This window comes from Hippocampus guttulatus, chromosome 19 (genome assembly GCF_054856545.1).
Source record: "Hippocampus guttulatus isolate MCC_2025c chromosome 19, RoL_Hgut_1.0, whole genome shotgun sequence".
Lineage (NCBI taxonomy): Eukaryota > Metazoa > Chordata > Actinopteri > Syngnathiformes > Syngnathidae > Hippocampus > Hippocampus guttulatus.
Genome location: NC_141279.1, coordinates 8494551 through 8518208, shown reverse-complemented (window position 1 = coordinate 8518208; position 23658 = coordinate 8494551). Strand labels below are relative to the sequence as shown.

General features: G+C 46.1%; 1 protein-coding gene across 2 annotated transcripts in view; it reads left to right on the top strand.

Annotated features, from left to right (window-relative positions):
- Positions 1-23492, top strand: part of LOC147190102 (adenosine kinase-like) — a 58888-nt gene extending 35396 nt beyond the window's left edge. For both annotated transcript variants that reach the window (XM_086139036.1, XM_086139037.1), the window contains exons 7-11: positions 10557-10727; positions 14996-15031; positions 16542-16656; positions 21361-21447; positions 21594-23492. In XM_086139036.1, the coding sequence (XP_085995162.1) occupies positions 10557-10727; positions 14996-15031; positions 16542-16656; positions 21361-21447; positions 21594-21718 (534 nt within the window). In that variant the 3' untranslated portion in view covers positions 21719-23492. The remainder of the gene's footprint in view (positions 1-10556; positions 10728-14995; positions 15032-16541; positions 16657-21360; positions 21448-21593) is intronic.
- The last annotated feature ends 166 nt before the right edge of the window (positions 23493-23658 follow it).

The following is a 23658-nucleotide window of genomic DNA, read 5'->3' as shown; positions in this document are numbered from 1 at the left end:
ATTTATATCCAAATGCCAACGGTGGAAAGAATACGGCTTTTCTTGTGTAATTGATCACCTTCGTGTTTCCATCCCACGGTGCTTAGCAATATTGTCTTCCAATATCAGCACCATTTTTTTTTCTACAAAAATCCAATTTTAATTGATTGCCCCCAGCCCCCTCCCATTTTGGCAGTTAGGCCATACAGTAGACGGCGCGCTATCAGGCCAAATCATCATGCTCTTGACACGTTGCGGTTTTAATATTAGCGATGCGAGACTATCCCGCTGAAAGCAGCATAAACGGATTAACGCAGCACTTCTCCTTTCGGAAATAATGCCCTTTTATCGAGCGGATTTGACACGGGGGGGGGGGGGGACTAATGATGATATTGAATGGCGCCAGAATGTCGCATCATCCCGCCGTGCGAACGAGCGAGCGCCCTTGCTATTTGCATTCCGCCAGATCAAAGCCTATTGATCGGGCTCGCCCAGGCGCTGGCTACTTTTTTCCTCGGCTGCAATACTCGATCAGGGGGTGTCCAGCGGCTACTGGCCGCCGTTTCCCCGCAGGCCAGATGACACGCTCGCTTCAGCGTCAAACTCGCCGCTCAATTACCATGCAGGAAACCCGATAATTGTGATTCATTTGGGCCCTGTCATGCGGCGTTGACAGGGACAAATGTTTACAATTGCCTATAGTCATTTCTTAAACCGGGGGTGTGTGCAGCCCTTCGTGCTTGAGTGCCACGTGTGATTTTTTTTTTCTCCTTAGATGAACAGATGGGTCAGCTCATTCCTAGATGATATATTGACACTTGTGTATTGGTACTGTATCACAAGAGAATAGATTTGCTACAGCACAGTTATGATTATGATATCTTACACTTGTTTGGAAATCCTATGTAATAAAAAGAAAACGATGCGGTACTTGACAGGAGTGAATATCTGTCCCACACATGTCGGTAAGTCTATTTCACGCCGGTACTGTATATCATGAATTATCTCGCAGTTATGACAGTCCCAATAGCTCACCACAGCAAAGCATATCAATTTTTTTTCTCCATTCAGACGTGCCAATCACTTTGTACTCTGGACAAAAGCCTCGGGAACGTCTCAGAGCCGTCGCCATGGCGCTGTCCCATTCAAATAAGAAACATTTTCCCCGGATGTTCCACAGCGGCGCACCCCCTCCCTCCCTTCCTCTCTCTCCGCCCAAATCACCTGCCGTTACATTTTCCGCGTGAAGTGGCTAAGACGAAATAAGTTTTCTCCACGAGCGGGAAGAAAGTTGAAAAGAAGAAGAACTCTTTTCCCTTGATTTTCTACTTGGAGCACTTTTCACTGAATTTCCTGGAGTGATGAGGGCTTAGCCAATGTAATCCTCACAGGACCTTTCCCAGGCATGCCAGAATAAAGAAATCCTTTTCCTCTCCGAGAGACACGAGTGTGTTTGGAACACAAACTAACAATACAATTGTGAAAAATGGGGGCGGGGGTGGTAGCGCGGGGAATTGTTTCAACAGCACTACAATTTTAAATGAAAATGAAACCAAACGGATAAAAACAAAAAGTATACTCTTATGCACTTGAATGGACACATACTGTAGAGTATATGAGAAGAAAACTAAACTAAACTAAATCAAATCTTGTGACTTTCTTCATGAGGCGGGTGGCCACGCTCCACCCAAAATAGCTCCTTTCAAAAAAAAAAAAAAAAGATGCATATCTCGAAAATGCACAAAAGTAAAAAAAAAAATTCTCAAAAGTCAGCAGGCAAGTCTGAAGAGTCAAGTCATGTGATTCGAGTCCTCCGCCTTTCGTATGCAGTCCATTTGAAATGAACGTAGCTCGCCGGCAGTATACAAAAACACAACCAAATAAATTTGCCGCTCATTTCAAATGAGCAAAGTTGATTTAAGGTGGGGAGCTCTGCAGGCATGGTCACAGAAAATCCTATGCGATACGTACTCTGATTCATTTTCCAGAACAGTTTGAACATCTCTCCCTTGTTTCCGTTTTTAACTCAACTGCTGAAAATATTCCGCATCCCTGGTGAACAAAAACAAACGTGTGTGCACTGAGCAGCAGTATCACGGGCAGCCATTTAAAGAGGCGTGAGGAACGGCAGGCGGGCGTCGGCTCAGCCTCTCGCCGGGTGGTTGCTCGCATGTGGTCGACACATTTTTGCATCTTCAAACACAATATGTCCAACAGAGTCACAGCGACGTGACAACGTAACCGGAGTGTGCGTTTCCTCCCTGCGAGGAGGCTTCATGGCAAGTAAACACGCGGCAGGTGGTCGTTGGCGTGCGCCGCGCGAGAAAACCGACTAAATCGGCGAACCGCACTTAAAATGTAGGGATTGACAGCGTTGACGGCGGGGGTCTGATCAGAGTACGGCTTTCTAAAACGTGCTGTAGCCACGGCGAGCAAAAGAATAGTCTAAAAAAGTTTGATTCTGCCTTTTCCTGATTTTTTTCTACTCAGCAGTGTACAAACTCCAGCATTCTTTCTCCCACTGGCCTCACAAACTGTGCTGATGTCGTACCTAAAACGGGGCGCTGGTGCAATCTACTGGTGGTCGTGCATCAGTAAAGTTGTTTACAAATTGAACATGTATAGTGGAGCAGAGTGAGACGCTCCTCCCACCCTTTCCCGTTGAAAAACGTAATTGACAAGTATACTCGTCAACGGAAGCTTGGTCGGGTTTTGCCATCGCAAGCCGTCCCCTGGTGAACTGAACCGAGTTCCAAGGGTTGGGCTTGCACGTAGGCGGAGCCAGTGAATATGCAATTCATGGCCCTGCGCGGCCCTTTTTGGTGTCTGGAAGTGAAGCGTAGCCGGGGGACTCGGCGGCGGCTCATGAAAAATGCATCTGCCGTTTTTTGAAATGTATTTATATTTAAAGTCTTTCCCTGTAATCATCGTTTCATATCGGATCCGTGTGGCGTCAGTGCGCCGATTAATTATTGACCAGAGTGCAGTTGAGGGGACAATATTGACACGAAACGGCCGTATTACTTAACTGACGATGATGAAATATAAAGAAGAGTCAATTAAGGCTGCATTTCATGTTTAGATGGGTGAAAGTCATTCTTTACACAAACCAATCCAATTGCTTTTTGTTTGACATTTTTATTCATTTCCACTAGGCTGTGCTGCTTTCTGCCCATTCCGAGCATGCAGCAAAATCCCGCAGCATTTAACGTTTTCTTCATTGGTGCCTCACCACTGAAATGGGAAGTGTGTGTGTGCCGAGCATTCACGTTCACGCGCCGACTAATTCAATAATCAAGAGTTAAAATCCCCCCCAAAATATAATCATCCTCCCTAGAGGTGGTCGCAGTCGTTGGAATTAGGTCACCACATCCTCATCGTATTCAACGTGCTGCAATCTGATACAGTTGCGAGCATTTGGACGTGCACATCCACCAAAATATCTTTGCGCGCAGCCCTCATTAAAGCTGTTGGCACTCAGCCCAATGTAAGCAAACAACAATTTTAGTTGATACGTTCCGCTCCATTTTTGCGCTTCCATTTCGCATGAATATCATTGTCGGCTTTTCGCGGTGTCTGGTGGAAAGATTGAAGTGGCCCCGGCAACTCTTGTCGAAACGTTGGCGGTCGCGATTGAATCCCTGACTGTTGCGCGACGGTCTACAAGAGTCGGAAGGGATGCGGCAATTTAACACGGAGCGCTCCTGAAGTGGTCGCCCGCTCGAGGCAAAATGGCCCCATCCTATTAAAAACATGACAGATTGATGATGACGTTTGTTTAACCTCTTTTATAATCAAATCGCGGCGGTTCAAGGAGACTCTCTGCTGGTGCATTACGCTGGTGATTTACATCCGGCTCGGCTGCGCACCCCCCGTTTGAAGCCGCTCGGCACGTGCGCGCTGGAGACGGAGCTACACTTTTTCAATTTGCCACATTACAAGGTCTTTAATTTATGTCATAGGCGCAAAACTCATTTTTGAGAAAATCTCAAACCCACAACGCTACTGTATTTTAATATTGGACAAAATATAATTTGTTTGTTTGTTTTTTTAATGTGGTAAAATGTTTGCAATCCACTGCAGCGGAGAATGCAGTTGGGAATGTGGCCTGACTTGAAGCACCGCTCTCCCATGGCTCCTCTGTCAGGTACAAATAACCAAGATGTGAAAAAGTTGACGACATGTCAAACGTGGTCACATGCACTCCTACTAACACCCCCCCTCCCCCTCGCCCCCCACCTTGTGATGTATAATGCTTTTAACTCAACCAGCTCTTTCCCTCAGCTATTTTGGCACTCCCTCCCCCTCGGTGCGTTTGCGCTCGCCTTGGCCAAAGACCAAAGGCTCTCTCCTCGATATAATCCCCGCCATCGATCAGACTTTGTTTACTCCGACGCGGCTTCTCTCTTCGGCCGCAATTAGGAGGCAACCTTGCACCTCCCTGCTCCTCACATCGGCTTTTATCGGGGGTTATTTTTCTCCTTAAGTGGACATTTTTCATGGGGCGGCCGAGTTCAACTTGTGGGCTAAGTAAGGGAGGCTGTTCAGTGATTTTTATTTTGATCAATGCAGCACACATGTTTTGTTAACCTCTGTTTTGTTTTGGCTGATAATGGATGTAAAATAAGTCTGAAATTGCTTAGTTGCAAATTTCTTTCTTGTAAAAATTTTTTGGTGGGAATCCAAACTCTTGTTCAATTTACGAAAAATGCCTACTCAACCTGTAACAATTTTTAAAAATTTGTATGTAATTTTAAAAATTTGTAATGAGAAACAAACAAAAAAACAACAACTGAAGAATATATTAGTGATTGAATTAACGATGTGTTGTGTGGTGAATGGTAACTGAAAAATTAAGTATTTACATATACGAATATATCAAATACCATCAAAAATTAACCCGAAGAAATGTATTTTAAAGCTGGGCGTGCAATATTTCTGGCTTTAGTGTCTTTGGCACAGCAGCCTGACGCCTACAAGCCGAAAAGTTCCACAAACCGTTGCCGGCCGCCTAATTTTCTTTGGCCCGCCCGCCCCACTCTCTGCCACAAATATTTGACCGCATTTATGGAGGCGAGCACGTAAACGCCATAAATACAAAAATGCCTGATGATAATTAGCCGCACTCTGGCTCAGCCCCTCTTGCGCCGCTCAGTATTTCCCCAAAACAAAATGCGCAAAATAAAGAAGCTTCAACTTTTGTCCACCTGGGAGTTTGTGCGGAGTAAAATGTCTTTTACATAATTCCACAGCCGCATCGCCTCGGCTTGATTTGATTCAGGGCCCACCGCTTTCAAGGAAATTGGACTTAGGGTATGAAAGTTCACACTTCTCGCCTGCGGGCAATCGATTTTTCTTTTTCTTCTCCCCTCCTCCTTCGCGCTCTCTCTCCGGCGCTGCAGTTGCTGCTTGTTGTGAGTGTAAAACATGCTGTTCGTGTCAGCAGGGTGGAAAACCTCAGCGTGACTTTGGCGGAATTTAATCATTTTTTCGGGAGCAGATGATCAAATGTGTTGTCGGAAATGTACTGCTTTGCAGCAAGTTTACTCTCGCAAACGGTTTCGTTTGTTAGCGCTCAGATCAGAAAGCGTTGATGAGCATTTATTCAGCCGTGGCTCACTATTTGACAAAGCACTTTATTCAAATATGATTTCACAGCAACTGTGCCATTTAAATATTGACAACTTCCAAAATCTTGACCACCAGCGAATGTAAGCGCTCAGGATGGGGCACAGCATGCTCGTACTCTCACCAGTCAACCCTGTGACATCACCGCCTTTTCATGACTTTTAATGGACAGCTTACTTAGCTAAGTCAGGGGTTGGGGGCAGGGGTCAAGTTGAAAGGTGGCAGACGTCCATCAGTCAGTCGGGTGAGGAAAAGGACCTCCTTTGTTCAACCGCTGAAGCATGTGGGCTATTTACGTAGCCGCCAATTATGTGTAACACTACATCTTCTTCAGTACAGTCCGAGTGGAATTATTAGGCCTGCGCGGAGTTTGACAGCCTTCACGCGATATTGTGCAAGGGCCCTCCACTCACCTTCTCCCCGCTGCTTCAGCGTAATCTGGCAGATGGAGAGTATTTGCAAAAGGGGGATGCGGAGGGAATGAGGGGCTCTCACCCAGCCCGAGTACATTTCAAGGTGGGTGTAGAAATGTGTATCAAATTAACTCTTTGGGGCCTCCGAGCAATCACAGCTTTGTTATTTTAGGCTCTCGGGCGAAGCCAAACTGGATTCGATGGCTCGGCCAATTACCTGTAATTTTCCGAGCCGCTGCGCCGGCTTTCGCCAGGCCGGCGGCGAACACTGGACCACTGTCTCCCGCCGCTCCGTCGCAGTGTTCAACCTCAAGTGACCCCCCCCCCCCCCCCCCCCACAAATAGTTTGTGTCCATCGCAGTAGCACCTTTTGGAGATTTTCACAGAAACCAGAAACCTGAGGCGATTACTCACTCAACTGCAGATGTATTTCCAAAACGGTGATGTCAAGTGATTTAAGAGTTGCCGTTTTGTCCCATTCATACTCTCGCACATAACATCCTAATTTGTTGTTCCACCTGTTGAGGTTCCACACGGTACTGTGACGGCAAAAAATCTATTTCAACGCAGATATTTGGTCTTAAACATCAGTAATATAAGGGGCAATCGATGATATCAATATCGTACTGTGAAAGTTCACATTAGTATCACTATTTTCCCACCCTAGTATAGATACTGTGCCTTGAGATTTCACGATGCCAATACCACTATTGATATTTTGATCCAAGCGCCCTTATCAATAAGTAGCATGCAAGTTAACGATATGCTGCATATTGGTATCTATATTGTCCAACCCCTAGTATGTGGAGTGTGCTGTAATGTAAGCGCTAACGATACTGCATGATACTAATCTATGTTGATACGTTTTCCCCATCCCTCGTGTTAATATTTTACCATGAATGCTAACGACATGATGCATTTTGGTATATTGTCCCACCCCCAGCGTCGATATTGTAGCACGGGAGCTAACGGTACGCATTGCAATAGCTGGCATTTTCTCTCACTGCGTGCGTGCGGGTTTGTGCACTTGCCGTTTTCCCCTTCAGAGTCACTGAAGGAGAGCGAGCCGCTGGCAGTAAAATGCTAATTAAGTGCAACGTGGCACACAAGGACAACGCAGAACGGATGCGGGAGTCCGTTTTAACCCATTTTGTTCCGGACTGGCCAAGTCACTGTGATACTCACGAGTGACTCTACTTCCCTTTGAACCACGATTGACCTTTTCGGATAGCTGGATAAACGGATTGATGAAATGATAAATAAGGCAGTTGTTTAAGAAAAAAAAGGGGGGGCGGGCTTTGGTACCGAACCTCCACAAGGGGTTCACAAAATACTCCTCTTATCAGGATGACCTTGACCAGGTCCGATCCGTCATAGTTGCGCAGTTGCTGCCTCTTTACAGCTCCTTGGGCTGCTTTTTAGGGAAAGATAAAGCAGTTAGTTTAAGATGTCCGCCCAGGTTGTTAAATCCCAATTCTGTTGCCCCGGGAGATGCTGCTCGGAAAAGCGCAGCCCGCCCGTATGAATTGGCTTCCCCCTTCAACTCCCCTTTGGCAGCACTGGGTGAATTTCCAAGTGATCTGATAAGTTGGAGCAGAACACGACGCCTGGACGGGAGCTGGGAGGCGAGACCAAGAGGCAGATGTTATCAGCGGCTGTGTAAAAGCCGTCCTAATGCTCCTCAGTGGCATTTAGTGCATTTACTCTTGCTTTTAAATGTGCTATTTATCTCACGTGACAGCAGTTAGCACCTGCGACTTTTGCTGTGCTGCTGTTTTGGCTGGCAACAGAGTTTCAGTGGGCTCAGCGGTTATTTCTTTGTCGTGTCAACGATAACGATGCGAGATAGTTGCGGTTAAATTATTCAAATAGAAAATAAGAACGATTCCGTTTGAGAGTGAGTCGAGTATCAGTACAACATAACGCGGACAGCGCACGGCAAGTGTAGTTATGCTTTTTGCCCATCTGGCGCTAAATATCCTGTAATTCTCTCCAGGCTATGGAATTAAGAGAGGGGAGGGGTGGGAAAGGAAAAAAAAAGAAGCTTGCCTTGTGTCATTCTTAAAATAGATTTTTTTTTTTTTTTGCCATTTCATCATCCAGTTGTATTTTAAGCTGGGTGACACCTCACCATCCATCACAGCCAACCACCCATCAAGCGCACACACCCACGCAATGGCGGGACGCTTCCACAACAATGTGACTTCTCCCACTGTGAGCAAAATCTTCCATCCTTTCTCTTTTTCTATTTTAGGGGCTTGCGCTTGTCCTCATTTGGGTGGCGAGTGTGCCGAAGCCCGTCCCAACTGACTTGGGTTAAGAGGCGGGGTACACTCTGGACTGGTCGCCAGCTCATTCGCTTCAGTCTTCTTTCCGTTTAGTTAACACTTGACACGGCCAAATAGTCCGAGTGGCAATTGGGCCACAGAGATCATCCTGATTTGCAAACGTGACAACCCCATCCCCACCCCCCACCTCGCCACTCGATCCCGTGCCGCGGCGCAACCACTAAAGACTTTTCCGTCTTCCGTTTCACAGTTGCGGATGCAAACTGGAATGTGACTTGGCGCTCGGCCGGACACCGCTGGAGTCGCAACTGTGGGACTTTTCTGTGTCGGGTTGCTGCGGTATTCCCTTGATTTGAGCGGCAGGCTCTTGGGAACCAAGACATGTTGGATTCTCATTTCACAATGATAACTTTCCACTGGCCTTGAAAGGTCCAAGAGTGAAAAGCCAACCTGGCAACTGTGACAATGACAATCTGCTTAATTTTGGACCTCTTTTGGTGCCTATAATTCAAAATCGGTCTCTGTTGTCCTATCCCTCTAGTGTTGGGTATGCGTTTTAGGAAATGCTCTCTTTTGTAAATAATAATGTCTGCGCTATGTGTCTCACTCAACGCAAATGAGCGACTGTATATGCGTTGTGCTGGGCCAGTGGTGAGTTCAGAGTTTGTTACCATGACAACCGAGGCGCAACTCTGACAATACAGGCTTCTACTTGTCAGAACCGAGCCCCAAAAGAAGACAAACTCATGACGTTGCGCTTTCCTAAAAAGGAGACACGCTTTCTGTGTTGTACTTGCCGCAAAAAAAAAAAAAAGGCAGCCAACCCGTGATCTTTCTCTTTCCTCAAGAGAAGACAAACCATTGAAGTTGCACTTTCCTTCCCTAGGATACTCCTTCGGGCATCAGTTGATATCGTTCCACCCTTGACTGCTGGGAAATGTGGCGTCATGGTTCTGGCACAGTGTGACGAGTGGCACGACTCATCGCCACACCGCAGCGAGCTTTTCAAAAGTTCTGAGGCCCCGAGGATATTGGAGCGAGCCTCCGGGTTCCTTTGATCAGCGGCGGGTTTATTTGGAAGCTCTCGTGTCAAAAGACAATCTCCGTTTGACGCGGCGTTGGCACGCGGCAAAAGGAAGATGTCGAAGTAGCTGACGGGCCATTAGCGCAGTGTGGCTTCCGCACCTTTTGTCTTCTTTTTGCTCTCGGGCAGATGGTACCCGCGCCGTCACGATTCTTCACTCGAGCGCCATTGTCCGACCGCCAAAGTGACTGTGTAGTCTTACCTTGTAGCTTTAATTGAGTGCTCAGTCGCTCGCCTTTGCAGCTGATGTCATCGGGCTTTAATGAGCCCCAGAGAAAGTCGCCGGATTAAATGGATCGGCCGAAACTCTTTCTTATCTTTCTTTCTTTTTGTGGTGGTTGTTGTTATTGAGTGCCCGACTGGTTTTGCAGAGCAGCTTGTTGCTGGAAAATAAGGTTAAGCAGATCTGTATCAAAGGAGAGCAGCGCTTCTGTGCGCCTCGTGTCAGGTTTCCACCTGAAACGCAAAGGTGTTTTCTTACCCGATTTGTATTCATTCACACAATGACCAACCGTGCTTCTCTTGTTTCCGAGTAAGGGGAGTGCAGACCAGACTTTTGTTCGCCCATCATCGGATACGAGCGTGTTGTTCCCCTCACCGCAGGGTCCGTTCCAAAGTGACTGCCCCCTTCCTCACCACTGTCCTTCTTCCCCCTCCTTTGTGCTCCAAAAGCTCCTCTTTAGATTCAATCCTTCCACCCTCAAACCCACAAATTAGTGGTTTCAAGTGTTTCGGTTGGTCTGAGCCATTCCGGCTCGCGTTACACTCTTCTTTATGCCGCACTGGGTAATTCCTTGAAGTTTGGGTTACTAGCTAGAAAGTGCAATAAGGCAGCAGTCGATGTTGAACCGGTCACTTGATCTTGACAGCCAAATAAATAGATCAGAATCCTCGTTACGTCGTTTGCGGAAAGTGACTTGTTACCCCAAAAGTTGCATCATTTTGCTGTGTGCAAGTGGCTAGCACAAGAAGCTAAGGCAGCAGTTTACATTGTAATTCAGTGCTCAGTACAAACCGATGGAACACAATCTGACTTCTTAAAAAAAAAAAAGAAAAAAAAGCATGATACCGTCAAGCATTCCAAAAGTTGCAGAGTTTAGAGCTTGAGTTCATTTTGACATTTGAAATGATTTGGGTATTTTGTTTTTTTTGTTTTCTTTGCAGGGCTTTTTCCTGACCGTGTCCCCGGCGTCCATGCTGAAGGTGGCCAAGCACGCCTCGGAAAACAACAAACTCTTCTGCATGAACCTGTCGGCGCCTTTCATCTGTCAGTTTTACAACGCCGCCATGATGGAGCTCATGCCGTTCGTGGACATCGTGTTTGGCAATGAGACGGTCAGTCCTGATTACTCCTCGCATACAGTATGCACGAGTCATGAATTACTCTCAAGTCTTATCCGTGACATTTCAAGCAAGTCCCGAGTTACTGTGGCAAAAAAAAAAAGAAAAAAAGTCAAATCTCAACCCGAGTGTGCGCAAAGGAATTCTCCACAGCCGAAAGAAAACACCCGTTTATGTCTTACTCCAGCACTTTGCGCAGCCCGTTCCTCCTAATTGCATTGAGGAATGATTCCGCCTCCTGAGCCGCGCCGTGTGTGTTTTGCAAACACCGTGTGTTTTGCATCTGCGGCTACTGTAACCGTTTGCCTCAAGAAGTTCTCGCGCACCCCGAGTCATTATTGACTTTAATGATTCGGGATAGTAATTGCGTGCTTAGCTGACGGATTAGCGTCGGAACACTCTGTCAGGACTCGTTCTCCAGGAACCAAAATAAGAGCAAACGGCGGCAAACAGCGCCGATATTCACCCGACGCCTCAAGCGAAGAGCGCCGCGGACGACTAATGTCTGCCTGCACTGTTTTGACTTCTGTTGGCCTCCCTCCACGTGGGCTTGTACGGTCCAGTCCCAGCCAGACCTCCCATTGTGCGCTTTGCGGATTAGCATATAAAAAGTCATTGGCCTTCTTCCAATGACTTCAGGGCCAGTCGACGTCCATCCATCCGTTCTCTGTAGCGCCTTTCCTATTTCGAACTGGGCTTGAGCTGGATTTGAAAGTTACAACAGGAGATTTATGACACGGGAGGAGAGTGACGACGCCAAATTTAGGGGGCTAACATGTCGTGCAATAACCGGACATTAATTGACTCCTCTTGCTTTGTCCCTTTGACCACCTGACACAGAAACAACCATCAATTTCACTTTTTTTTTTTTTTTTAAATGGCGGCAGTTAATACTGCCCCCGACGAGAGAAATGATTACCGGTGATAAAATTAGCCGCGATTTACCAACGTGCTCTCTTGAGTGTAGGAGATAAAGAAGCACACAAAAGAAGGGCAGCGGGGATGAAACCATTACGCTCGGGTTTGCATTGCGGTATTTAAGAGAAACGGAACGATCATTACGGAATTAATCTCCTTGACTGATTGGGCTTTTAAGTGTTCTTAATGTCTGCATGCCATTTATCTATAGCCACGCTCTTTTGGGGATACGCCGTAAAGTAGTTTCACTCATTAACCAAAACATTTTGAATTTTGACCCCATTGCCTGAAACACATCATTTAAAAGCATTCTTGCGTGGATGTGTTATAATAATCCCGGGAGGCCAATTAAGTGCACACGTGCCGATTCATCTCGTTCCCATGGGAAGGTACAAAATGGATGTACGTTTTCTGATTTTGAATAAGAAATGATCTCAAATAATAACATATTTAATCCCTCATATTTGACTCCTGGCAGCCCATGGTAAAACAACTTTGACTACTGCAGCCGTCAATGGCGGTGATTGAGTTCAGAAACTTCCGGAGGGCTTATTTATAGGCACTCCGGCCTCGTCTGCTTCATTTTAATTAACTACACAATAGGTGATCGCATCAAACAAAAGGCTAAGTGGGCATTAAACTGTGATTCGAAACGTGAGCCGCGGTAATTTCAAGCCGTTTAAGCTGTCCGCTTCCCCAGCCCGGCTATCGCAAAAGCAAAACAGTCCGCCTTGTGATTGACAGACCGATCACAAGGTGTCATTGAATGGAGGCAGAGACACGGGAGCATTTCAAGCCGCTCTCTCTTTCTCTGTGATGAGTCACCCGCCCGGAGAACGGTGACCTTCGCTGCGGCGTACAGTTATGGAGCCAGATGAGTCACGCTGCATATTAGCTGGGATCATTTGCTAAATGGAAGTTGGAGGGGTTGGGGGTGGGGGGGGGTACAACCTGCTCTAGTGGGTTTTGTCCATGTGAGAGAGACAGCAAAGGACACATGTCAGACATCCACCGAAGAAAAGCACAATGCCACTCTCTGAAGTTGGAATTTTTCCTAAAGCATTGCCACCCGAAATAAGATTTGTTGATGCTCGGCCTGGTTTTAAAGAAAAAAAAAATCAATAAAATTGGCCATTTTGAACACCCCACAACTTGCGAGAGAGGAGTTCTGCTTCTTGTTGGAAGCGAAGCCATCCGGAAATTTGGATATTTCAGATGCTCAACCAGGGAAAGTACAATCCCTTCGCACGGCCCCCCCAATCAAAAAATACGGAGGGAAGAAGAGATACCGTTGATGGTGCTGACGCTAGTGTTTTTCCTCAGACACCCGGCAGGCATTCCGAGATACCCCTACAGTCCTAATTACTGCTGCTCAGAGTTTGGCCGCTTGCTCCCGCAATCCTCTTATCCTCACAGAGTTGGCGGGTGCACAGTCCTTTGTCTCCTTGCGATTGTGTTCCCGGCATTTGGCAGTCGCGTTCCGGGGCTTCGCTGTCATTCCCGTGCTTGGGAGATGACTGGCAAGCCGTCAAGAGCGCAATCAGTATGCGGCATCGCCCCGATATTACGGCTGCAGAATCAAGTTCAAAAACTTGTTTATGGAACTTCAGGCATCCCGATGCTAGTAGCCGAACCAGATGCTGCAGTGAGTCGACTCTGTCGTGGGGTATGCACGGCTCCAAACAGTTTGTTAGCCATCATAAACATTTTTTGGGGGTCTACTCGTGATAGATTGTCAAATTTCAGGTCGCTAAATAAAACGGTCTGTGCGAGGTGAATTTTTCAAAAGGTTCACGACAAGCAGTGAATTTCACCACGCCTTAAGTACGACCTGGAACTAAAACGGCATCCTTATCGTGTCTTTTTGTGCTTGGTTTCTCCAACCTTTTTTTTTTGCGGGTCTACTCATGATAGACGCGTCTACCAGATTTCCGAAGTAAAACTGCCTTTGGGGTGGATTTTTCTTTTTCTTTTTCTTTTTTTAAACTGGATGCTTAACCCAGTCCAAGCTCTCCTCGAGAGATAACACTTAAGTGTTTGCCGGCGTTTACGGCCTGAAAATATTGCCCCGACAGACAGACATCGTAAAAGGCACGTCGAGTAACTGGATATTGGCAAACTTCCTTGAGGGAGATAACGGCTACCGTCACACTCTGACCTCTTGTCCGAGCGCGAGGTGAGATGTGTGATGGAGACCTTTAGAGCTGATATTTAAGCCGCCTGACCCCCACACAGCGGCGCAAGGTCCCAGCAGGCGAAGGTTAACGTCGCTCGTCACAACCTCCCTTTTATGCAAACCGCCATCCCGTAATTGCTCTCGGATATATATACTATATACACTGCGCAATTTCCGTGTTTTTAACGCCTGCCGCCCGTCCGTCACCGCTGCCCTTGTGGCAGTCAGTCCGACGGAGACGGATGGCAAGCCAGGCAGGCCGCCACCACCTCAGGCGTGTTCTGAAGTGACGGGGCAAGGGCACGGTTATATTTGGTTGTTTGTTAGCATGTCTCGTTCCACTTCGTCTCGGATCTTTTTTTTTTTCCTCCAGTGACTTATGAAACTGTCCTACAGCTGCTAATGATTATATCATTGACAGCGTTTTTTGTTGGCAAAACGTCAAGTGAAGATGAAAAGTGGCACATTTCGTTGTGCTCTCATTTGTCTTGGGCATTAAATTGCCGACTGTGGATTATTAGCTTAAGCATGCTAAAAATAGCTTCTGGACTGTTTAATCCTCTGACAGCGGCAACATTCTCAGCGCACATTCTGACGGCTTTTTCAGCCTCTCTGGCTGCACGCCGCCCAGTTACCAAATCTCGTTGGGCCCGGCGAAAAACATCTCTGTGTTCTTTGCGCCACTTTGGCCGGCGACTGGCAGCTTATCCATCCCGTCGCAGGCCCAGATGTCACTTGAAGTAGCCGGCATTGTGGCGACAGCTGTGGCGGCAGGCCGAGCGCCATCGCGAAGCTATCGAGCTCAACATCCCAAAACAGCTTGCATCACATGTAAAACGCACGGACAGCAAGGCCATCAAAAATTGATGCGATGGGCTCCTTAACATGAATGCGCTATTTGTGGCCCGTTATGTGATTTTTAAGACCCCCGATGCAGCTTTAATATTTGGACCGTCACGGAATGACATGCGCTCATCACCCGCAGGTTAGCGGTATCGGGGAAATTGTTTATTTTTATACATTTTTATCCATTTGTATCATGTAAAAGCTTGTACACAAAAAAAAAAAATCGAAACCCAGTTTTTATACATTTTAACCATATTTCAATATACATTTTTTTCATTGTTTTCATATGTGGTTCTTCTATGTTTATATTTATCACTTGCAGGAGGCGGCCGCATTCGGAAAGCAGCTGGGCTTCCAGGTGAGTTGTCCCCAACAACACGCGAGCATGCTAACATGCTAAGGTTTCCTACTTTCTTCTTGATTTCTGCTGATACTGAAGTTCTTTTTTGGACAGTGATTGATGCGCTATTACACTCGCCAGGCCTTGCTGCTGTTGCCATGGCAATGGGGCAGTCGTCATGGTTTCTTTGTTCAGCTGCCTCTCTCTCTCTCTCTTTCGCTCACTCTCTCCATGCACTCTTGCTCGCCCAACATCGTGTACAGATGTTATTTATCGAATTTTTTTGAAAAGCCTTTTGGGAAGCCGATGCATCGGGCACGGCGTTCTCTTTTGTCGCCAAGGCGAGATGGCGCATGATACCCGAGCATTTACAAGCTTCTTTTAAAAGCACGCTAAAAAGCCAGATTTTATTTTTTTGGGGTGTACTGTATCATCTTTTTTTTTTAGAAGGTCTTCTCGGTTTTCCTGACCAAAAGAGAAGCATTGATGACACTTTGGCCCGACACGGGACAGCAAAATGGTGGATGGGACCCCTGCCATGCAACACACAATACAGTGGACCCCCTCATACCTATTGCTGAGCACCCTTTTTTTTAAAAGCATTTTTAAATGCCTTAAAATATTTTTAGGGGTGTGAGTGGGCCTTTGCATGTCGTCAGAATTGTTGGAGACCACCACACCAGCAGCCCGTTTTAGCGGCTAACAATCTGAATGATCTGAATTGGCCTCTCCGAGTTAAAGCCATTAACTTTGTGTCTGTCCAAATCGATAAAATTGTCCTCAATCTGTTATTTTGGTCGCTGTTTTTCAGCCGCGTGCCTGTCGGCCTTGCAAAAGTGCCTCTGAGCGCCTTCAACCTGAGTCGAGCACCTTTTTTATGTCGGGAACATAAAAGCGAAGGGCGACAATGTGCCAAAGCCTTGTGTGCTTTTGCGTCGGCTCTCTGAGGGAGTGCTTGTGGTTATATGTGGTGACGCTGACAAACTGCTTTCTTCTTTTTCTTCCACCCGCTCCCCACCGTCTCCTTACCTTGGCTGGTAAACAGCTGCAGCATTAACCTCACCATTAGCACTTGCTTAGAGTGTTACACCTACTTTTCTCCCTCCTCCGCGGAACTCTCGGGGCTGATTAAATGATGGTTGGAAAGCGTTTAGAGGTGGAAAAGATCACTGGTACGCATTGGGGTTTGCTTTTTTTTTTTTTTTGAGAACTGTCTGATTGCGTTGTGGGTGCTCCATATCACCCCGCCGTGGGGCCACCATCACGATGCGTTAATAATAAAGTGACACTGAGAGATGCAGGTTCCCCTCGTTTTTCACCGTCATGATCAATGTTTTTTTCTTTTTCAGAAACTATTATCAATATTGCTTATTCCATTTTGATTGAGAGTACATTGTGTTGATTTCAGCATCTCACCCACATCTTATGTGATCATTTTCTCATATTGATCCACCGCACTTGATGGCTTCCCTCTGCTTTACCGCCTTGCTAAATTGAAAGCGGTGTGTTCCTGCGCATTTGTTTACAGACGGACGACATTGGTGAAATTGCCAGGCTGACCAAAAACCTGCCCAAGGACAACTTAGCCAGGCCGAGGGTGGTGGTCTTCACGCAGGGCAAGGACGACACCGTGGCGACCACCAGTAAGCTTTTGCCGACTCGGCAACATGTACTCTTCACGATGCTCTTTCAATCTACCCATTCGAATCCGTCCCGATACTTTTGTCCTCACCGTATAGTTGCTCCTCCCAATTTGTCCAGCTGCTCTTTTTTCCCCCCGCGACCATTTGTCCAAATCGTTGAGTCCATATTTTAAATTTTGACGGGGGTCTGCAGACCCCCGCCCCATGTGCGGCCCCCCTCTTTCAGTCGTGCGTACGCGTCCGTGACTGATGTGTGGTGTCGTGGTCTCAAAAGATGGCCGACATGAAAGAGGCAAACTCCATCGGGCCGCCTCGACTTTGAAGTGAAGCTCCAGTATTGACGCCAGATGCCACAAAAAATAAATTAAAAATAAACAAAGAAGGATTCAACACGCAGGCATTGATTTGTGAAGCACGCCAGACATTTTTTGAAGGCTTTTTCTCCTCTTTTGGGCTGCTTTCAGACCTCCCTCTTTGTCAGGCATGAAACCCTAACCCTCCTTGAAACCGTCAACCTATCTTGAAAGCCTGATTTTAAACCCAAACCCACTCTTGAAACCCTGCTTTGAAACCATATTCCAAATTTGACAACGCCCACAGTAATTTGAAACCCTGACCCTGACTTTGAAGCCTTATTTCAAACCCTGACTCTGGCTCGAAACCTTCATTTGAAGCCCTGGACGTCAGAAATAATAGTTTGTGATTACCGGTGGGAGCGTTTGGCCTTGCGGGCTGGTCTCCTCGATGCCCTTGCGCTTTTTATTTGAGTTTGCTGGCCTCAGGTAAGGACTCCTATCACATCTCTCCGTCCCCCCTTTCCCCAGGAGACCTGTTAGCGCCACACTCGTTCTGCTACATTCATTGTCTTTTTTTATATTCCATTTTTTGCCAGCATATTTTCTCTTTTATCAGCCGGCTGCCCTTTTCGCCCGGGATAAAAGAAAGGTGAAAGCGGCCGTAATTGTTCCGACAACGGGCGGAGCCAGCGTGTTGCCTTTTGGACTCACCGGCCGATTCCTGATTTTAATCGCCCCCTGCTTAGCTTAAAGGAAAAGTAAATGCCACTTTTGTTTTGTTTTACAAAAAATAAGAGGAGTGCATTATGACTTGAGGATAAAATCTCAGATTTCCAATTTTGATTGTTTCTTCCCTTTGCTAATAGAAAAAGCAAATGGCAATGACAGCCAACTGAAGTCATCAAATAGCCAAGTCGGCAATACCGACTACGCTTTTGTAAATGAACTCTCGTCTCTACTCGCAGCCTTGTTGTGACTGGACTACTTGATCAAATCTAGCGGAACATTGGGGCTCGTATTAAGTCAAACGTGCAGTGTGCCTTGAACAAGCAAAAATAATAATAATAATAAAATAAAAATCAAGCAATAAACATGCTGCTGCGCTTCGACTGATCCCCCGCACCCTGCCCACCACCTTTTCCAGCTACTCCCCTCAGGCAGACGCTACAGATCCATGCGCACCAAATCCAGTAGACACTTAAACAGCTTCTTCCCTCTAGCCATTAACTCCTTAAACAGTCACTGACGTAGTCACTCTTCTTGTACTACAAATACTGCTACTGGTTACTCTAAAATGGTTCAATGATTTGTTGTTTACGATGATACTAATGCAGCGTGTTATACCGGAGACAAATTCCTTGTGTGTTCTACATACTTGGCCAATAAAGATGATTCTGACATCAGATTAAACTATTGGAGCGTATAACCAGCCTGCCGGAATTGAAATGGATCCAGGCGAAATTATTTGCCCCCCCAAAAAAACAAACAAACAAACAAAAAAGACAACAGCAAGCATGACATTGAAATTTGCACTTTGTCACTGTGCGAATGATCTCACTGTAAAACCTGTTCAGATCACTCAAAGCCCCACACCGTTTCCAAGCGCAAAACTTGCAAACGGCGACAGATTTGATGGATTCATCATCCTCCTCGTGTGCTGCCGATTAGATTCGATGAAAGGCAGACGACACGTTTCAGATGTCACGTACAAACATGATGAATGCCGCCGAGCGCTTCCAGTGCGACGCGCTGCGCTTCACAGCCAAATAAATGTCAGCGGAACAAAAGAAAAAAGAAAGAGAATTCAAAGTTTCCCAGAGGCGGTGCCCCAATAAACTTGACGGCTCATTTTGTTGGCAATTTGTCCTCCTGTCGGCATTTGAGCGTTCGCCAGCCTCACCTTGCCACGTCATGCTCAAACTGTTTTCTGGTGATTAAGTCGAGACGATGATGTCACCGTGTTGATGTCCACTCTAAAACACGAACAGCGTTTTGAAAATCCCCGTTTGGCGTTCGGGATCATTCTAAACCCAAGCCATGACATTCTGCGATAGACAGACTGTTTGAAAACGTTTTGGGCGATATAGTTTTACCTCCCTCACACGCATTAAAAAAAAAATCTTTAAACACCAAAATATTCACTTAAACCACAACATTTTAACCATTAGCTTGATGCTACACCGTAAATCCAAGTGTTGTACTTTTATTATGATTATTATTAATGAGATGAAAATTTGACCGACACAGTGTTGACAAATTGGACGTGCCTTTTTATGAGACGGAGAAGTCCGTCGAATGTCGAGGGTGCACGAAATACTTTTTTGGATGCACCGTAACGATTTTTAGCAGGGCTAAACATGAGTTGTTTGTTGGCTGAAAAGCGGCTGTGGCCTCTCGGAGCAAAAAGCGAGCGGATTGAATGGGAATGTTTATGTTGCGTGCATCCTATTAGCCCAAATCAATTACCGCAAAAGAAGCCGTCCTGGCACGGCACGTCGTTCGTGTTTTCTTTCATGTCTTGTCTTTAAGGATGCATGTTGGCGACGTTCCTCGTGCCGGCGGTTGCGGTAATTACAGGCATGTGTAATGTTTTCGAGTTGACTCTTGCTATAGAGAAGCAGATTGAATGTCGACTTGTTTCCCAATGTTTCGCCTTTGCCAAGAAGGCGGTTTCTTCCTCTCGCTGCGTTTCCACTTTTTGGAACGCCACGCAACAGGAAGCGTTTCAGAAGAACAACTTTCTCACATGGAGCGTGTTGTTCCACTCGGATGGGAGCGCAACACCCTCCGGCGGGCCTCGTTTTATCGCAGGGATAACGTTCCAGAATACAGACCCACCTGCAAATGTGACTATATTGAGATCACATTTTTGTGACACGGGTGTTTTGGAGGAGGCAGACCTCGAAAACGGTGAATAGCATGGACATTATTATAATATACAGTATATATATTTTTATGCTGGCCACGCAGGCAATTCTGGATGCGAGTGAGGCAAGCCCCAGTCACTCAAGAGAAGCTCAGCGTGATCATAGTTGGAAAAAGAGGACATGACGAAGAGCAAACCGAAAGAATGTAGAAAGAGAACAGGCCACACAGAAGGTGACATGATGATGACAAAGCCGCAGCAACCTGCCACTCAAGTTTTGATGAGTGATTGGCCTTTGCAGACAGTTTCCGAGCCTCCGACACCAGATTCAGCTATCGACATGAAATTCGCCCAAATGTTGCAAGCACACGCTAACATTTCCAAGCGCTTTCGCCGGCATCGTATAATAGAGGCAGCGCAGAGTAACGACGTTTGATGAAGGTCGTGACGAAGAACGCATCAAATCCTCGCCGCGCTTGCTCCTCATTGAAGGAGCGACGTCTGAATTGCACGTTCGTCTGCTTTGTTCCCCCTTCGGTTGGCACTTTTGAAAAGAATTGTGGGTAATAAAGGCCTTAATTGGTACTAATTTCAAAGAGACTCCTGTTGAAAGACCTTCTCAATTTTAATCAGCGCCACACAACAGCTGTAATGAAGCTGTTATGAACAAAAAAAGACACACCATGAGAGAGTGCCTCTTTCCTCTCCGTTGTTCCTGGTTATGTGTCAAAAGCGTGCCAAGTTTGACGTTCTTGGAGCCATCGCTCAGCCACCAACCAGTCCAGTGTTTCTAAACTGATGTTATACAAAATTTGATTCTAGGAAATTAAGCTTGTTTTTGTTTTATGAAAACTGAGACATTTAGAAGGAAAAAAAATTCAGACAGCCTATTAATAAAATAAGATCTGTAGTTCACAATTTGACATAGGCAATTATTCTGAGGATATTCATGCCGCGGGTCAAAATTAACTGGAATCATAAAAATTGTCCAGTATGTCTCCCTTGCTCTCGTTATTAAGCGTGGCATTTGTTGTGTCCAAACGATTTGGCGAGTGATGCGTCGCGCCGTTAACCAGACCGCGCCTCGTGGTTCGGTGCTGTTTATCGTCCATATGCCAGGAAAGGAAAGAACAAACAAACAAAACACCCAAATTAGCAGTGTGATTAATCCGCAGCGCCTGACTGCTAATACAATGAGATTTTTTGTGTTTATTCAAGAACGTTGTGTCGCGTTGTTGTGTGTTTTTCCCCGCAGGAAAACGATGCAAATTTTTGCTTCGGCAAGGCGGATTGTTGTGTCTGCAGACATTTTCGCCAGGATCTCACACGGACGAACTTCTGGGTGGCAAAAAAAAAGTCGGATTGTGCTACTCGTAAACAAAAAGCCTTTCATGTCATTTGACATGTATTTGATTTTTTTTTTTGGAAGACTTGGGATTGTTCTTTCTGACAGACTGATGACGTGTCACTGTACACCTCCGAACTTGGCCATTTGGTGTGGTTTTGCAATCGAGGTGAACCTTTTTTGTGTCTTGTTTGCAGGTGACAAGGTGACGATGTTCCCTGTCCTGGACATTGACCAGAACCACATTGTGGACACAAACGGAGCTGGAGACGCCTTTGTTGGAGGTATGTTGGGGGAGAAAAAAAAAAGTCTTTTTTGTTTTTGTTTTTTTTCCTTTTCTTTTTTGGGGAGGGTGTGTGTCAGATAGCGGGGGTGCGCCTATTGCGGCACACTATTTACTGTACTTGTTGGTCATGTGCGACCGCCGAAGGGTTCCTGTCGGCATTGGTCCAGGAGCATCCCTTGGAGGAGTGCATCCGAGCTGGACACTACGCTGCCAACGTCATCATCCGACGAGTAGGCTGCACCTTTCCGGAACAGCCCGACTTTCACTAGACGCGTCTTGCACCTTCCCCCAAACGCATTCGTACGCACGCGTGCCTCGGCATTTCATGTACGTTGTTGTTTTTATTTTCTTTTTTTCTACTCACATTGACCATCCTGGAAGCAAGCGCTCATCGTCTGTTTTTACCAGTGTCAACCAAATGGCACTTTCTCGTCAAACTTTTTACTGTGCTTGGTATCAGCCCAAAACATTAAGTAGACCCGCACGATGCGCATATATCAACATCGGTACCTGTTGAAATGGAATTCTTGAGAATTTCACCTAATTTGATTTTGATGCCATTTCTTAGTCAGAGATTCAGTGTTATGAGAAAATTGTGTTTTAATACTTTGAGGAATTTTGCTGACACTTACTCTCATTTGACTCTTTCTCTGCCGTTGGTCGTTATAGACATCAAGAATCAATTTGGGTTGGCAGCGAGTTAGTTAACAAACATGGTTAAAAATACATTTTTAGTTGATAAATAAAATGAAGTTCAGTTAACCTAATTAATAATTCATGTTTGACGTCTCAATGAATTTACCAGATGTAGTATTGTTACTTATGAATGGAAAATAAGCGGAACAATTTCTGTTCATTTTAATTTAAAAAAAATATATCATACACACATTTTATATTGCTCCTCCTATCCTAACATGTTACTCCTCGGTGGTGTCAATCAAGGTGATGGGTCCTGTCAACAACAGCAACAAAAAAACTACCTGCTTCTTTCACACAGATGCGCCCTGAAAGAAATGGGGGGTCTTGGGGGTGTTTGCGCATTTGTGATTGGGCAAGATGTCCACTCACATGGCAGCTGGCCGCTTGGCCTCCCTCAAGATGACAGATGGCAAAAGACAAACACACAAAAAGGGAGGCAGACATGATGAAGTCATGACAATGGAAGGGAAAGTACCTTGTTTTCTCCACGCCTCTCTCACTTTCTCCGTTTTTGCCTCGCTCCATTAACCTCATGTGGAAACGCAAGCAGTGGAGTCATTGCTGTTATGTCCGTATTACAATCAATTCTACCGCCGTTTACCCGAATGATTTACAGCTCTAATTGCCAATTGTGCAATGCTTGTTTTTACAATCAGAAAACATGTAACAAAACATCGGTTGGTGTTTAGGGGGGACTCGATTATTGACATTTCTAGTGGTTTCAATGGGCAAAGTTGATTTGGGATACAAATGATGTGCATTATGAACATTACACGCTAGTTGTAATCGAAGTAGAGAGAGACTGGCGGGTGTTTTTTTCCCCCCCTCACCAGATGGGCAGCAGTGTTTGTGTGGTAGTTGGCAAGGATTGAGGGATGGGACAGGGTGGGGGTGTCACAGTGGGCTCAGGGGATGGATGCGGGCAGACCGCAATGGCGGCACATGCTTGTCCAATTGAAATGATGGAGGGACCGCCGGCCCGCCCGGCTTGACATTCATTGGAAAACACAGCAGCCCGCTTCTATTCTCTGAGTCCACCTGCCCCTCACTGGCGGCATTCACACGTCGGATTGGCGGCCAATTAGCAGCACGTACGATGAACAACATGTCGGCAGCACCGTGGAAGCACGAGAAATGCTGGCCGCCAAACGCCACCCATTCAAACGCAAATAAAGCGTCACTGGCCGGCACGTAGTTTCCTCCTAGATAAAACGTGTCCCCTTACTGTTTCAAAACACAAGAATGGTCATTAGTTATTTGTATGTTGACATCATCCACAGCAGATTATTTTTCCCATGGCCCTAATTCTCCTCTTGAATAAAATGTGTCACCATCCTGTGGTAATGCTCGATTTTTATTTAGATTTTTTGGTTTGTTTGTTGGTTAGTCATATTTTTGTTTAAAGTCATCCACAGCACATAGTTTTCCCTCAAGGCCCTTAATCTCCATTTGGATAACTTTGGTGAATTGTTCCCTGCAGCATGATTTTCACATATGACCGTTTGTAGCT